Here is a 17,339-nt window from a genome sequence, read left to right as displayed (position 1 = left end):
CCCAGCAGAGAAAGCAGAGGATGGTTCCATTTGTCACCTGGAAATGCTACTTTGTTCAACTTACAGTTCATGATCTTGAGCAAATTGAAAAGCCTATATGAATAATAGTTTGTGAATGATTTGCTAAATTAGTTTTAACCTTAACACTGATCAAAACTTAAAACTACACTAGGAATCCCCTTCACATGTGTGTTTGTGGGCTTGCTGGGTCTTTTATTAAGCTAGGTTCAGTCTAAGACTGGCTGAAAGGATGTCTATTGTGTATATTTTACAGTTTTGAAAGGCCAGCATACTTACACTTAAAATATCTCCAAAAATGTCCTGTTGACCTTTGGTCTCATGAAGGAGAGGGTGTCTTTCTTCTCCCTGGAATTGTGAGCCATTCTTTCTGAATTGTAAAATGCACTGAGAAGGTTTGCCATCACAACCATTCTTAAGTGTCCAGTTCAGTGGTGTCGAGTCCAGTCACATTATGTGCAACCCTCACGACCATCCAGCTCCAGAATTTGTTGGTCTTTCAAAATAAAGTCTGTATTCATCAAAAACAAATACCTCCCTTGAAACCAATTTTTCCATACATGTTAGCTAAGTAGAATTTAAATAAAAACTTCTAATCAAAAAAGAAAAAAAAAAAAGAGGGAAAAAGAAACCAATGACTCCCTAACCTCCCAGCCCCTGGCAACTACCACTGTACATCCCATCTCTATGATTTGACTACCCTCCGTGACTCCTATGAGTGGAGTCACATAGTAATTGTTTTGTGTTTGGCTTATTTCACTGAGCATCGAGCACAAGGTAGATACGGGGAGAGAATGTGATATAAAAACAGTAACATCTGAGAGCAAAAGCCTTGGTGAAGCTGGGCCCGTCTTGCGGCCTGGGAACTTGAGACACTGGTCTTGGGTAGTTCTGATGATGTTTTCTAAGACTTTGAGAAACTTCTGATCTCTCCTCTGTGTCATTATCTAAGATATCACTCAAGTGGTGGCAGCCTTGTGGTCAGGAGTCTGACCTCAGCTTTGATCGGGAACATCAATGAGAGGTTTGTGAGTCAGTTCTCCCCACCTGATCTGTTCAGTTGTCCAGAGTGCTGCATTCAGGAGCTTCTATCCAAAACACAAAGCAGGTATGCCCATCATTTCTCAACCACCGGTCAGGTTCCAGCGTCAGCAGGCTATCCTGGCACTGGAAGGAGCCCCTGGGGTCAGTTGATGCAGGAAGTGTACCTGTTAACAAGTAGTTTAGAAGGTATCCAGGGAGGTGCATCCACAAAGTGAGAGGAAGCTATATCATGTGGAGCTCTTTCCAGTCATCCATCCATCCATGCATCCAACCAATCCATGTATCATTCAGGTCTCCTTCCTTCACTTCTTCATTCTGCACCAACTGCATCCATCCATCCACCCACTATTAATCCTTCCCTTTATCTATCTATCCATCCATCATCTGTCCATCCATCCACCATGTATCGATTCATTTATCAAAAGGACACAAGGAAGTGATGAACATGTCCACCTTCTTGACAGCTACCATAGTGTCATTGATAGTCAAGGTTGTACACTATCAATGCATGCAGGTGAGTGTACTTTAACCATATCTTAATAAAGGTGTAAAAAAGAAAGATAATGAGTGTGCATCAGACAGTCAAAACTGATACCAGCTCAAAACATCCATCAGTAGGAGAATCAATTAATTAAGGAAACTTAACACAATGGCATAGTTGCTCCACAAACGAACGGAACAAGTGCCTCCTGCACCCAACAACACGCATGAATCTCTCACACATTAATGCTAATCACAGTCAGCCGGACACAGAGAATGTAGCATGTCTTGTTCCATTTACTTACATTGCAAGAGTAGAGCAAATGGGACTACAGTGTTTAAGAGCATGTGCTCAGATGATTTCTACAGAGACAAGCAAGGAGGTGAGTATCATTAAGGCCAGGCTAGTGTCATCTTCGGGGAGGAGAAGGGAGGTAAGTGGGCTTCTGGGGTGCTGGCAGGGTTCTTAGCCTGGGTTTCTTCATTCAGAGGCAGCAACTGAGCTGTGCATTTTGTTTTGTGCACATCCCTGAATATGTTTTACATTTTGTAATTAAGAGTGGAGCAATGCACATATACTATGCTTGTATGGAAAGATAAAAAAAGCAAATTTTAACAGTAGTTTCCCCCGAGGATTGAGACTATGGAATAGTGGAGAACTGGGGGGAGGCGGGCAGGTTGGGGCTGTTATATTTGTGTTCTTGTGCTTTTTGCAAGTAAAACAAAAATTTCCTCATGCTATTCATAAATATAGGTCAAAAATTTAAATCACAATTTGTTCATGACAGCAGAGAATGGCCTCTCCAGCTACAGGTCATGAAGTGGGGAATCCAAGCAGAGTCAGAGAAAGAACCAGAAGGATGGGTTGTGGGTGCTTGTGAGTCCGCATGTGTGGAGTTGGACATAGGAGATGAGAAGATGCTTTGCATCTTCAGAGGATGCAAAGCAAGGAGAGACTGATCCACTCTTGCTGGCTTTAAGGCTGGAGGGATCATGAGCTGGGGAATGTTAGTAGCCTCTTGATGCTGAGAATGACCCTCAGCCGATAGCCAGTAAGTCTAGGGGAACTCAGCCCTACAGGCACGTGAAACTGATTTCTGCCAACAACCTGAGTGACCTTGGAAGTAGATTATTCCCAAAGAGTGTGAGCAGCCACCACGTTGATTTGGTCTTATGAGACCCTGAGCAGAGGAACAGGTTGACTCCACCTAGACCTGAGACCTACAGAACTGCCAGCCCGGAAGTGTAAATGGGCACCTCAGCCAGCTCAGGCTTCTGAACTGCTTCTCTGGGCTTCTCGTGTTTCTCCCTTCTTGGGACACAATCACATCCTTGCATGGGAATGTCCAAAAGGAGATAGGGACATCTGTCCCCATCGGTCTCTTAACCAGGAGGACACATTGCCAAGACATACACCCACCCCTGCAGCCCCCAAGCAGGCTTCTTTCTGCTGGACCAGAACCTGAACACATACTTACTCCAAAGTAATTACTGGCAAAGGCCAATGGCGTGGCCTAACCTTAGAGCGTCCACAGAACTGGCGCCTAGACTCAGCTCTCCTAACACCTAGACTCTGTGCTCTTCTCAAAGGCCTCTTCCGCCATCAGACCCTTGGTCACCGGAAACAACAACGCTGATGGCAGCATTGACCAGTACGGTGCCTCCTTGTACGTGGCAGCTCTTAATTCAGATCTGCAAAACATGGGCATAGGCTGCTGGTGTAGGGACGGAAAAACGGAACACGTTGTATATGGTGGGCAACTGGAGTGCTTTGGTAGAGCCCCTTACGCATTACCAAACTGAGGGACTTAAAACGAAAGAAATGGATTCCCTCTCCGGGCTGGAGGCTCAGAGGCCACCCATTACCCCACACTGAGGACCCCCATCCTGAAGTCACTACTGGGAAGGGGGCCCCAGGTGCCTCCTCCATCAAGCAGGAGCCAATAACCCCAGTGCTCTCCCTCTTGGGTCTCTGCAGGAGCCACTCCCTCCACCCACAGCACTTACCCAATCTCAGCCTTCAAAAACTGCCCAACTGCTAGACTCCCTGAAATCCCTGCCCAGCTGTCCTGTGCCCACCTCGCCCCCCAGATCTCCCCTCTCCCACCCGAACCCCCAGATCTCCCCTCTTCCAGGGCAGTGCCCCGCTCTGGTTACCGGTCTGTGCTCCCAAGGCACATGAAGTCCACCAGGGCAGTGAGCCCTGTGCTCCCACCTCCCAGACTACTCACTGGTAGTGGGTCAAATGAGTGCATGGGTGAGAGCTAAACTCCAAGCCCCTACACCCCCCACCCCCACCCAGGGGAAAAGAGCAGTGCCTGGAAGGGCTCCCATGAGGCCTCCCAAGCTGCCATTTGCCGGGCACTCCCTGGGTTTTACCGCCAAGCCCCACACTTCAGTGGACAGTGTCAAGTCCAGAGCAGAGATTGGCTTGGTCGTGGGCCTGGGGAGGGAGGGCAGTCTTAGGCCCTTGGGGAGCAGCCCCAGGAGGATGTCCAGAGACACAGCCCAGACCCAGAGGAGTGACGAGGAAGAGGGCTCTTCACCTGCACCCCTCCAAGGAGACCCCGGAGATCTCCGCACTGACCCCTGACAACACCCCTGACCCCTGTCCCAGCCCCCCAGTCCCCTCCACCCAGAATCTGCCAATCTTTCTCCACAGTCACACAGACAACCAAGTCTGGCAACTCCACTGCAGTAAGAAATGAATCCATTTACAAAAGAAAGGAGAAAAACAAACTTTGCCCCACCCCACCTGGCTTCTTTATCCCTTCTCTCTCTCTCTCTCTCTCTCTCTCTGTCTCCTTCCTGCCCTCCATTCTTCAAAATTAAATATACACAAACACTATTTTTACAATTTGTAAGTACATCACTCGGTGGCAGGAAGTACACTGAGGACTTTCTGAAGAACTGTTTTGCACATACTGCTTTTCCAGCCAATGTCCCTCCTCCCCTTACCACCAGTAATGCACTGGGGGGGGGGGGGGGGCGTTCTCCACATCCCCACCAACACTTGGCTCTGCCTGCTTTTTCCTAAGCCATCCTTGAGCCTGGGAAGAGTGGCTTTTTTGCTCCAGGCCACTGAGCTCAAGAGTCAGCGTCCTGTCGCATGCACCATGAATGGACCACTCTTCACACCTTTGCTTCTCTGCTGCCCCAGGGATGCAGCTCTGATCTCCCAATTCAAACTCCAGTTGTCTCCACCAGGTCTGTGGATTGATTCACTTTGGGGTAGATGTCACCCTGGACCCAGGGGTCGAGTGAGGGGGTCCTGGGGCCTTCTAATGCCAGGAGGGTGGCAAGGCAACCTTCTGGTTGCTTGGTCTGTTTGTTTTTAATTTCATTTATGTGTTTTGAGAGACAGAACAAGTGGGAGAAGGGGCAAGGGAGAAGAACAAGCAGATTCCCTGCTGAGTGTGGAGAGACAGTCAGGACTCCTTCCCAGGACCCAGAGACCATGACTTGAGTGGAACTCAGATAGAGGCTTAACAGAATGAGCCACTCAGGCATGTGTGAAGCCACTTTCCTGCTGCGGGCAGGCAAGAACAGACTGGCCCCATGGGGACCGAGGCCAGCTGCGGACACACTGCTAGGCAGGAAGCACGAGTGGAAAGAGCATGGGCAGGAGAGACTGTCCCGCAGAACTATCCACCGTCCACGCACCCGTAGGGGAGCCATCGCATCAACAAACTCAAGTTCACGAAGCTCCAGACCTTGGGAAGCCAACAGTGTTTGCGTTGGTTGGTTGGTTGGTTGGTTGGTTGGTTGGTTGGTTTTTCCCAGAATAACTCTTTCTTCACTTACAGTGAGAAATAGATGTGCCAGCAGGTCAGGAGACTGATCTGTGCCGGCTGTCTCAATGTCCGTGTCCCTTGAAAAGCCCAACTTTGCTCAGAGTTCGTGGTGACAGTTGTGTTTGGAGCGATGGGAACCAGAGACCCATCCAGGGACCATGAGGCTGAATTCCTCCTTTGCCTCCAGTGCCAGGGCTCTCTGGAATGGCTGGCTGGCTCTCCGGGTTTCTTTATTTTATGCTCTTGGATGACACAGCTCAGCAGTGGGGAGAAGCCGACCCCTCTTCGAGGATTTGATGGGAGCCACAGAGCCGCTATACAGCAAACCCCAGGAAACACACAGCTCTGTGTTGGCTGGGCTGGATGGGAGAGCATGCCGTGTGTCCCACTCCATTCCCCTTCCCCCGGGGACACGGGAACGCTACATCTGCCAGCCTGCCATGGGGGTCAGCAGGAACCTGGGCCTGGTTCTGGACAGTGAGCTGATGGCACAAATGAAGGACACCCCTCCCGGGAATGGCCCTCGAACCTCCCTCCTATCTTCCAGGCTTCCTCTCTGTGCCCTGCCAGCAGTGACAGAGGATCCAGGGCAGGGCTCCAGCCCTGGGGGATGGCAGGCAGGCAGAGGGAGGAGCCCAGGCCCCTGAGGGACCTTATGAACCCCAGTCTGTCTGCCCTGGGACAGGGCAACCTGTCTGCCCTGGGATGGGAGTGAGACATGTCTCATGGGAAGCCACGGGCCTCGAGGGATCTTTGTTACAGCTGTGAGGCTACCTTGACCAGTGTACCCAGAGCCCAGCCGTCCACAGACCCTGCTCTGCGGCTCCCTCATCGCTGTCTGTATCCAAACCAGGGGCATCCAGCCGGCTCAGTTGTTGCACACTTAGTAAACCTTTAGCACATTCCAGTTCCAGCTTCCTGATCAGACCCAGCCGCCCTGCTCCTCGGCTTTCCTCCCACATTGACACAGGCTCCCCTCATGGCAACTGACTTTCTCATACTGACAAGCTCTTGAGCCAACAGACTACACGAATCACTGGGTGCCCTCCAGCGTGTCACCAGACCAGCCTGTGTGCAGGGGCACTAACCCCCGCCCTGCCATCCCCATGAGTATCAGGGGAGCTTCCTGGAGCACGGATGCTGGCAGCCTCCACTCAGTCAGCAGATACACTGATCTCCAGGTGGTGACAAGGAGCTAAGGCTCTACTCCTTGCACAGTAGAGAAGCGTCTGCCCCTTGGTGAGTCTGAGCTTGTCCCCAGGTGTGCTCTGCCAGTGGGACCCCACCCTGCAGCCTCTACCCCTGCCAAGGACACATTCTTTCTCCTAAACCTCCAGCTGTGCCCCACCCCTACCCTGGATGGGGTGCTGAGGTGCCACAAGCAGCATGGCTGGTCTGGGCTGCTCAGGAGCCACTCTGGAAATCGTGTCCCCACATTCTTGTCCCAGACTCTTGGGCACTTGTGGGGTTGGTTGGTTTCATGGAAAGGTTCCTCTGAGGAATGACAATCACGTGTCCATAGAATCAGAGGAGTTCTCTGGGGAAAGGGGAAGGAGAGGGTGGCAGGTAGGAGGTCCAGGAGTATCCCGGGATTGCCCCTCCAGGGCTTGCCCTGGGTCAAGAGCAGGGCAGGAAGCTCTTAAGTGCATTGCTCAAGAGTGGAGGAGGCTTAGGGGCTGGGGAGGCAGGGGAGGGGGCTCATTCTGGCTACCCTGAGCTGCCTCTCTTTCCACCCCCAACAGCCCAGAGACATGGGGTCACATGTGGACACTCCAAAGCCCCCTGCTTACAGGCCGCCAAGAGACCATGCCCATGAGACTGACAGCAGGAAGAGAGAGGCAGCAGGAACCAGGCAGCAGGCAGGAGATGGTGGGTGGGCTGGGAGAGCGTCACTGCTCAGAAGAGGTAGGGATCAAAGTGCCTGGAGGGCTCTCCAGGACAAAGGCAAACACTGAGGTCCCTGGGCCTCCCATACACCCTGCCCCCACACATCCCTGGTCAGGTATAAGGGCCCCCACCCAAGCAAGGTATCCAGGCTGTGGAGGTGACATGGCCAAGTCACACCTGCTGCTGTGGCTGCTGCTGCTCCCCACACTGTGTGGCCTGGGTGCTGGTGAGTCTCCCCAGCCTCTCCTCACCTCCCTCTCACCTGGGTCCAGGTGTGGAGGAGACTTCCCGTCCATCTCCAGGTTTCCTGGGCTCTGGCTCTGAGCCAACCATTATCCCTACTTTGTACAATATCCTCATTTCAAGATGAGGAAGCTGAGGTTCAGAGAGGCTACTGGGCTTGTCTAAGGCCACACAGCTCCCAGGCACTGGTGCATGTGGAACCCTGCTGCCTCTGACTCCCGCACGTTTAAGGGCAGGTGCTCCTCGTAAAATTAGAGTTGGGGTTTGGGTGAAGTCAGAGTGCCAGGAGTGGCTAAAGTTCCAGGGATGCTCTGCCCCAAACTACAGCTGACTGGAGTGCCCCATCCTTGGCTTGTGCCCGGGGCCCCGCATTCTGGTGCCAAAGCCTGGAGCAAGCACTGCAGTGCAGAGCCCTGGGTCACTGTCTACAGGAAGTCTGGGGCAATGCAAGAGCTGTGAGTACCACCCGTGGATGCACTGGGACTGAAGGTCTGGGATAGAGGGTGTTGGGCAATCCTGACGGAATAAGCCCCCTTTAGGGAATGGGATGTGATGAATGATAAGAGAGGATGGGATGGGATGGTATGGGATGGGATGGGATGGGATGGGATGGGATGGGATGGGATGGGTTGGATGGGTTGGATGGGTTGGATGGGTTGGGATGGGATGGGATGGGCTAGGATAAGATGACATGGATGGGATGGGGTGGGATGGAGGCAGTTGCCTGTGCCTTGGAGCACTCTATCAGCCTCACGCACTAGAGCTGGGAGCCCACCCCCCATCCCACTCAAGTGCCCCACCTTGGGGCCCCCTCCCCAGGATGACCTCTGCCAGGAATGTCAGGACATCGTCCGCATCCTCACCAAGATGACCAAGGAGGCCATCTTCCAGGTAATGCCCAGATAATGGATGAAGTTTGGGGGCCAGGAGGTGGGGGACAGAACAGGGCACAGAGGTTAGCCCCATAAAGAGACCATCTCCAGACCAAGAGTGAGGCCTGGATTTGCCTGGAGATTCCAGGAACCTCCCAGCTAGAAGAGGATCCTGGGAATGAGCTCAGCAACACAGCCAGAGATGGTCTCTCCCAACGGGGAGGATCCTCCCTATAGCCTACTACTTCACTCCTTGGCGTTCTCTGAACTCTGGTGCCCTGGGAGAGGGTGGCCAGTCTGTCTGGTGGTAGCCATGCATCCAGGGACTCAGGCGGGATAGACCTCAGAGAGGCCAGCCTGACTGTCCCTTCTACAACCTCATTGTCTCCTCACTGTCTCCTAGGACATGGTGCGGAAGTTCCTGGAGCATGAGTGTGACGTTCTCCCCTTGAAGCTGCTCACACCCCAGTGCCATCACATGCTTGGCACCTACTTCCCAGTGGTGGTTGACTACTTCCAAAGCCAGATTGTGAGGGCCCAGCAACCTCGCCTCCAAGCTGCCTCCCTGCACAGTCCCCATGTCCACCCACACCAGAGTTACCCCCACACACAGCCCGACACACACACACACACACACACACACACACCCCTACCCGTGACCAGTCCAGAAAACACAGTGGCCCACAGCCAAGTGCCCCACAGCCCTACCTGCTCAGCTGTACAGAGACGGCCCACACATGGGCTTACAAAACACCCGCCACACACCCCCACACCCTTCACATCGCATACACTCATTCACATACTCATACCACACACTCAGTCTCATGAAGAACTTACACCATCCCACACTCACATACAAGCACACTCTCATACCCATGCTTGCTCTCATCCATTCTCACAGACATACATGCCTGTGCTCATTCACACATTCCCAGACACCTGCCCAATAGACCCTACGGGGCCCCACCTCTGCCTTTTGGCTGCCCCCACCCTCACCACAGAACCCCAATTCATAGCCCCCATCTAGCCTGTTGCCCCCCATTCCAGGCCCAGAGCCGGTGGCTTTAGGGCAAGCCTTTGAGCCAGGCTAGGCAGGAATGGGTTCCCTCCCACATCCTGACCACCCCCTCACCCTGCATTGTGCCCTAGAACCCAAAGATCATCTGTAAGCACCTGGGCCTGTGCAAGCCTGGGCTTCCAGAGCCAGAGCAAGAGTCAGAGCTGTCAGATCCGCTGCTGGACAAGCTGATCCTCCCTGAGCTGCCTGGAGCCCTCCAGGTGACTGGACCTCATACACAGGTGACAGAGGTCCCCCGCCCCACTAGCCCCTCATACCCAAGAGAGGTGGGACTCCAAGACAGCTCAGGCCACTGCCAAGACCCATAGGCACCTACCCCAGAAAGGGCAGACCCAGAAAGGGGATAAGAAGCTCTAAGCAGGGCCTAAGGCAGGAGGGGTAAAGGGGAAGAGGAGGCAGGGGAGGCAGAGCCTGGAGGATGCCTTCTCCCAGTGCTCAGCCTGGCCTCACCTAAGGGGTGATTCTCTCCCCCAGGATCTCTCTGAGCAGCAGTTGCCCATCCCCCTCCCATACTGCTGGCTCTGCAGGACTCTGATCAAGCGGATCCAAGCTATGATTCCCAAGGTGAGACATCCAGGAATAATGGAGCTCAGCAGGGACTTCCACAGTTCCACCCTCCCCTCCCCTTCCCTCAAATCTCTGTCAGGGGCCAACTGGCTGCCCAAAATAGGAAGGAAGCCATCTGTGCATTGCCCCCACACAAGGGACCCTGGAGTTCAGGCTCAGGCCCCATGGGTGCCAGGCCTAGAGTTTATTCAACCATCATAAAGCCCTCACTATTAAATGCCAGGCATCATGCCAGGCTCAAAGAACAAAAATGAACAAGACTTGGGTCTTGTCCACCAGCAGCTCATCATCGGATGGCACAGAATCCCAGTTGTCTCTTTAGAAAAGGTGCTTTAGTTTGTCAAAAGGAGAATTTCTGCAGATGGATTCTCCACCCCTGCCTGCACCAAACTTGGGAGTCTTTCAGACCTGTAGTGACCATTGCCCCAGACTCCCCTGAGCCCAAGGCTGCCCTGCCTTGACATGGGATACAACGTGGGGAGGCCCTGCCCCATCAGCCCTTCCATCTGGGGAGGCCACCCAGCCTCTCAGATGCCACCCAGCCCCTTGCAGGCCACCCAGCACTGAGAGCTCACAGCAGCAGACAATGTCCTCTCTTTCTGGAGTTGGTATTGTGGGGGGAGAGGGTTTTTTCACTGATAAGTTCAGAGCAGAGAATTAAAACAGCCAGTAAGAGGGTTGAGCTGGTTGGTCAAGGAGAGTCTCTGGGGAGTGGGGATTCAGAGGATGATGCTCTGGTGGACAAAGGACCGTGATCAAGATGGGGCATGGCAAGCCTAAGGAACGGAGAGCCAGAGTGGCCGCGGCAGGCTGGCCAGGGCAGAGCGGTCAGAGCAGGGGACTGAGAGGCAGACACTGCCTGGCCATGCAGAAATGTCTAAGCCAAGTTAGGAAACACTGGCTTCTATTCATTTAAGATTTTGTTTATTTATTTATTTATTTATTTATTTATTTATTTATTTATTTATTTATTTATTTGAGAGAGAGCAGAGCGAGAGAGAGCATGAGCAGGAGTGACAGAGGGAGAAGCAGACTCCCCGCTGAGCAGGGAGCCTGATGCAGGGGCTCGATCCCAGGACCCTGAGGTCATGACCTGAGCCAAAATCAAGAGTTGGACACTCAACCAACTGAGCCACCGGGCACCCCAACAAGGGAGGCTTTTAATGACAGAAGCCATCTTAGCATGTTTGTGTGCCGATGAGACTGGCCAGCAGATGGGAGAAGCAGTGAGGTGGGGAGAGAGGATAATGCAGGGAAGAGTACTTGAGAGGGTGGCGGCAGGGTTCCAGTGCACGAGTAGGCAGGCAGGCCTTGGACAGAGCAGGGACCACTCCTCTGTCATTGAAGCGGGCAGGTGACGCTGAGTGTGGGTTCTGACACAAGCAGGTGCAAGCATTTGGGAGATGTACCCATTTGGAAGGTAATGTGCCCCAGAGACAGACGGTTCACCATGTCCTACTCCCACCGGTACCTTCCCAGCACTGGGGTCAACGGGGCCACAAGCAGGGCTGGAGCCAAGGCCAGCCTATGGCATGCAGGTGCTTTACACGTGTGGGTTGGATGAGTGAGGGAGTGAGCAAGAGTGCTTGCCACCTCTGCCTCTGTCCTTGTCCTTCAGCTCGGAGGTTGAGTGTGGAATCAGGGTAGCCTGGGGAAACTTCTCACTTCCCTCAAAGGCTCCTGAAACCAGGGACATGTTGGCTCCAGGAGCCACAGATGAAAGCCAACCCACCTGCAGGGAAATGTGGCAAGCCCTAGGTCTGCAGGGAGAAGACGCAGGTCCGGTTCCACCTCTGCCCCAGGCCACTATGTGGCCTCGGTGATGCTCACCTTTGTGGTCTGGCTATGCTCCTTTTGGCAATTCCAGAGCCTTCGGACTTAGAGTTGGGATGGCAGCCTGGCTCCTGCACTCACCTAGTGACTGGCCAGGCCCCTCGGACTCTCTGATGCCCAATGTCCTCATCTCTAAACAGCATAATCATTCTCCCTCCCAGAAGGGAACAGGGCAAAACTACAAACGCCTGCCGGTGCCAGGCACACAGTAGATCTTGCCAGGGAAGGTCCCACTCTGCCCTCTCTCCATGCCCCCGTCCCCAGGGTGTGCTGGCTGTGACTGTGGGCCAGGTGTGCCACGTCGTACCCCTGGTGGTGGGCGGCATCTGCCAGTGTCTGGCCGAGCGCTACACTGTCCTGCTCCTGGATGCGCTGCTGGGCCGCATGCTGCCCCAGCTGGTCTGCGGCCTCGTCCTCCGGTGCTCCCACGAGGACAGCGCTGGGCCAGGTGAGCCTCCCGCACCCCCCCCCCTCCACTACCCACTCTCATCTGCCCCTCCCCCTGGCCTTGCACTGCCCTCTCCCTCTCCTGTCCCCCTGCACTGCACCAATTTGGACAGACAAGAAATGGATACCTCTGCGGGGGAAGTCTTGACAGTTTTCTCTCTATTCCTCACAGCTCTGGCGTCTCTGCCCAGTGAATGGTCACCCCAAGAGTCCAAGTGCCAGCTCTGCATGTTTGTAACCACCCAGGCCGGGAACCACAGTGAGCAGGCCACACCACAGGCAATACGCCAGGCCTGCCTCAGCTCCTGGCTGGACAGACAGAAGGTGAACCTGGGCAGGCACATGGGGAACCTGGGACACTGGGCCTGCCCACAGTGGAGGGCGGAGCCCAGGAAAGTCTTCCAGGTCAGAGACACACAGAGTGGTCTGACCCCTGCCCATGGGGAACTCAAACAGACAGGACACGAACCAAAAAACACGGAACAATAACACAGGGTGAAACCTGCTAAGGTCAGGGGTCACCTTTGGACAAGAGCACGGGCTCCAGAGGACCTTCAGGCCTCCCTCGCAACCAAAAAATAAAGCCCAGTTATCTATGAGGACACGAATAACACCAGGCCCACTGGAACTAGGGAGCGCCTGGCCTTCTCTCCAGGGTCTCCATCCTGTCTTCGCCCCATCCCTCCTCTCAGTGTCACTCCTGGGGACAAATCCACCCATGGACAGGGCTAGGCTTGAAGGTCCTAGGGTCCCAGGACTCAGGGGCCCTACAGTGAATTCCCTCCACAAAGTCCTGGGGCAAGCCACTGATGCCCTGCCCAGGAGGCAGCTTTCTGCATAGTACTCCCCAGCTCAATGACGTTTAGGGCTCCCCAGTGACTGCCACATCAGTTTACCAAGGCCAGATGAGCTTTAAGATTTCTAGAACTGAAATTTGAGGGGAATGAGAAGGTGGAGGCTAAGATTTGGCCCGTGCACCTGAGTTCCAATACCCTCCATCTCTGTTGTCTCTGGCTTTCCCAACAGAAACCCTCCACTTCAGCCTCTGCCAGCTGATTCACAGCCAGAGCTGCTCCGTGGGGGCGAGGGCTGGACCTCCCCCGGGTCAGGAGGGGGCACTGGGGAGGGGCCAGGGTGGGTAGGTGGCAGAGTCCTGCAGCGGCCGGTGCCACCTCACGTGGTCTTTCTCCTTCCTCAGTGCGAGCAGTTTGTGGAGCAGCACATGCCTCGGCTGCAGACCCTAGCATCCGGGGGCAGGGATGCCCACACCACCTGCCAGGTACTCTCGCCCCCATAGCAGTGCTAGGACTTTCCTCAGCTCCCCAAGCCCCCACCCTCTCTGGTGCATGATCATCAGAGGCCCTGCTCCTCTGGTCCAGGGCAACCCCAGGGGTGCAGGCCCAGGATGGCAAGAGTCCTCCGATTCTATTTAACGTGGGTCAGGGAAAAGCCACAAAAGAATGATCAAGGAGACATAAAGGAAAGGAGGGGGCAGTTTTAAGGAGTGTGGTTTGATACTCATTATGGAATGGGGCTTGTTCGTTGAGCAGCGTGTGCTGCAAAGTGGGTGTTCTGGAGTGAGCCTCCTACCTCCTTGGGCTCTGAACCTAGAAGGCCCATGGCTCAGGAGTGCCTCAAGAGGTCTACAAGGTCACACCAAGAGTACCCATCAGGTGGCAGGCGAGGTGAAAGCGGCCCCTTCCAGCAGGAGCTTCCCGTCTGGCCTCTGAGCTGGGAATGGGGAACAGGGTGCGAGGCCTCAGGCCCTAATGCTGTCCTTATGGCAGGCCCTGGGGGCGTGTAGGACCACGTTCAGTCCTCTCCAGTGTATCCACATTCCTCACTTCTGACAAGGACTCAAAGCCATGCCAGGTGAGTCTAGGCTCCCAGTTGAGGGGAATAAGAGGTGGATGGGTCCTGCACCAATCAGGACAGGGGTCCCTGTGTTCCCCAAGCAAGAAGAGGTCATCACTGCTGCTAGCTATCCCATCTTCCCCCGTAGGCCACAACTCAAAGCTCCTGAGGGATCCTGACAGCACCATCTCAAGAATGGCCTCTCTCACTCCCTCTCCTCAGAATCCCACCCCCCCATCCCACCCCCACCCCTGTGCTAGGCCCAGCTCCCACCTCCCTAGCCCTGCCCCCAGCCTCAGGGGGATCTGCAGCTGATCTTCAGGATTTGATATACCCAGGCCAACCTGTCCTGAAGTGCAGGGGAGACCAGACTTTGCTGCACAATGATGCTGTCCCCTTGGAAGCCAGGAACCCCAACATCATGACTCCTTCTTCCTGAGACACATTTCTCTCTTCCTGGCTGTCATTGTCTAAGTCAGAAATAGTACCTTAGGATGGAGCAGTAGTCAGATGCAGCCTCTGTGACCAGGGGCCTCGGGGCAGGGAAACAACCCTGAGAGGAACAGACATAGCAATTGTGGGCCAGAAGAATCCCTGAAAGCAAACTTGGCCCACTTCACCATTTGCTCAGAGCCATCTCCTAACATGGTGGTCACATTCATCCTGTTCACTCATTTTTTTAAAATGTAATGGGTACCTATGGAATGGCCACGTTTTAGGGGCAAGGTCTATTAACAGCTGTGAATAAAACAATGAACCCCGTGCCCCCCTGGAGCTCGGGCCCAGGTCCAACTCTTCTACCTGAGTGGGGAAGCCCAGGCTTGCTCCTGAATCTCCCTAGAATTGCAAGCCCCTGTGGGAGGCAGTCGGGGGGGAAAGTGTCCGCCCTCAGACCTATCCCACAGGGACCAAATTAACGCTTTCCCTCTACCCTGATGACGGCTACGGGAACCCAGGGGCTGGGGAGCTGCCCAGGAGATCAAGGCAGTCTCCTTTCTCCAGCTCCTAGGGCTTCCAGCACCAGAAGATCTGGGCCTTCCATCCCTGTTGAAACAGGAAAAGCAATGGATTGGCCCAGAAGGCCCGGGCTCTGGTTCCAACTCTGCCATCAACTGACCATGGGTCCCCAGCCAAGATAATGTTGCCCCCTCTCTGGCTTTCATTCTCCTCAGCAGCAAAGTGGGGATCAAATACGGTGGTTTCTGGGATTCTTGGGCTCTTTCACATGACAAGTCTCCTCCTCAAGCTCCCTTGCCCTCTGCCCACACTGGGAAGAAGCCTTCACTCCCACGGTCACCTTTCCCACCTCCTTCAAGCTGATGGGCCACAAGCCCAGAGGTTGTAACCTCATTCCTGTTATTATTCTCACCCCTCCTATCTCTAACCACAGCCCAAACCAGAGCCACTTCCTTGTGAGGTGCAGCCAAGGCAGCACCCTCTGGAGGAGATCCGCAAGAGGGGACTTCCGGCCTGATAACTTCCGGCCAGAACTCACACCCAACTGGAGCCAGGCCAGCTCCCGTAACCCCCCAGGGCCGGGTCCAGGGAACACATCAGCCACATGGCCCTTCCCTGGCTTGATTCCCTTTCATCTCCATGTGCATAAGACACTAGCTTTTACAGTTATTTTGCTAATACTTTCATAAAACTTAAATTCAGGAGAATAAAAAATGGGACCATGAAGTACCGTAGAAGATAGATATACGAGAGCAAACTTTTCTTTAAAAAAATCAGGACATGCCTGACGTGTCAAGAACAGACACAGCAGGGCTCAAGCAGGGTCAGGAGATGACTGGACAAACTTTCATATCTGAAATGTTCTGCTGCGTATAAGCTATCACTTTAAGATGTAAAAAAGGGTTTTCTTTTTATCTTTTTAGAAAGCGAGCTTCCAAGTTTTGGTCGAAATTCCATGTGATTCCATTTCTGCTATAGCTTATGTCTTCAAAATTCAGTTGGGGCACACACTAAAAATTAGTTCCTGTGTAATCCAATGCCTGTAACAATACTAATAAAACCTATTGCTTCATAATAAAAGGAAAAAAGACAGTCATTTAAAATGTCCCTGAACCCATGGCTGGACCAGGCAGCAACATCACTCTCCTCCTTAGGAGAAAAGTAGGCACCCCCATTGCCTCTCCCTCTGATAACTGCTTCTGGCACAGCCCCTGCCTCTCACCCTCCCCTCTCCCAAAGAGCCCATTCACTGTGATGAGATGAGGTAGTTAGGGTACCAAAAAAATCAAAATATACAACAAAAACAACAACAAAATTAAATAAACCTTTAACTTTAAAGACTGCAGTGCCTGGAAATGTCCCTTTACTTACAAAAGAACTTTTTTTTTATTATATGTCTTATTATGAAAGAAATACGTGTTTATTATAGAAAATTCAAACTGCAGATCAAAAAGAAGAGGAAATCACCCACAATCCTACCAATCTCAGGAGAGGACTAGAGCACACTTTGGCATTGAGCTACAGATATTTCCAATCCATTTCCCCCACATCTCCACCATTCAAGCTCCAGGGGGAAACTTTCTATACAACGTGCTCTTGCAGAAAGGATGTTGTACACAAATCCTTAGACTCTGCATTTGAACATTTAAGTGGATTTTTGTAAATCGATAGCAGACTCTTGTCTTGGAAACCATTATTTCAATTGTAAGATCAAAATCCCTGAGAGAAAAGTGTTTTAAATTTTTTAAAAACTTGGGGAGCCTTGGTGGCTTAGTGGTTGAGCATCTGTCTTTGGCTCAGATCATGATCCCACGGTTCCACATTGGACTCCCCACGGGGAGCCTGCTTCTCCCTCTGCCTATGTCTCTGCCTCTCTCTGTGTTTCTCATGAATAAATAAATAAAACCTTTTTTTAAAAAAAAATTGTTTTAACTTGGCTGGGAAAATGACGAGACAGAGCCTGGGGTGAGGCAAGCATGGAGATGAGTTCCTGAGGATGGAAGAGAAGCTTTCATTCAACAGGAGTCAAGAAGGGACCAGCTGGTGAGAGGAGAGAACTGCAGGAAGTGGCTATGGCTGACACTCAGGGGGTCCCTGAGACATGCCCAGCATCCTGCACCTCCAGAGCAGGGTGGAAAGGAAAAGCCCCAGGAGGTGTGACGGCCTAAGAGCAGAGAGGACTTATTCTTCACTTTTCAGGGCATGAGGAGAATACAAGTCCCTTAGAGATGGCAGCATGACATCAGAAAGAGTGCAAAAAATAGC

General features: G+C 53.1%; 1 protein-coding gene across 7 annotated transcripts; it reads left to right on the top strand.

The window, feature by feature from the left end:
* The first annotated feature begins 7,300 nt into the window (after positions 1 to 7,300).
* Positions 7,301 to 16,997, top strand: SFTPB (surfactant protein B). Of its 7 annotated transcripts, none has more exons than XM_077843127.1 (11): positions 7,301 to 7,449; positions 7,794 to 7,921; positions 8,286 to 8,357; positions 8,742 to 8,867; positions 9,488 to 9,637; positions 9,891 to 9,980; positions 12,081 to 12,264; positions 12,436 to 12,587; positions 13,462 to 13,542; positions 14,051 to 14,135; positions 16,520 to 16,997. In XM_077843127.1, exons 1-10 carry the CDS (start codon positions 7,386 to 7,388, stop codon positions 14,111 to 14,113), a joined length of 1,110 nt encoding a protein of 369 aa, XP_077699253.1. In that variant the 5' UTR covers positions 7,301 to 7,385; the 3' UTR covers positions 14,114 to 14,135; positions 16,520 to 16,997. The 7 variants fall into 7 exon arrangements, with proteins under 7 accessions (XP_077699253.1, XP_077699254.1, XP_077699251.1 ...); XM_077843128.1 differs by lacking the exon at positions 16,520 to 16,997 and adding an exon at positions 15,120 to 16,419 and having other exon boundaries at positions 12,150 to 12,264; XM_077843125.1 differs by lacking the exon at positions 16,520 to 16,997 and adding an exon at positions 15,998 to 16,419.
* The last annotated feature ends 342 nt before the right edge of the window (positions 16,998 to 17,339 follow it).

The sequence above is a fragment of the Canis aureus genome, chromosome 12 (genome assembly GCF_053574225.1).
Source record: "Canis aureus isolate CA01 chromosome 12, VMU_Caureus_v.1.0, whole genome shotgun sequence".
Lineage (NCBI taxonomy): Eukaryota > Metazoa > Chordata > Mammalia > Carnivora > Canidae > Canis > Canis aureus.
This window is presented reverse-complemented; position numbering and strand designations above follow the sequence as displayed.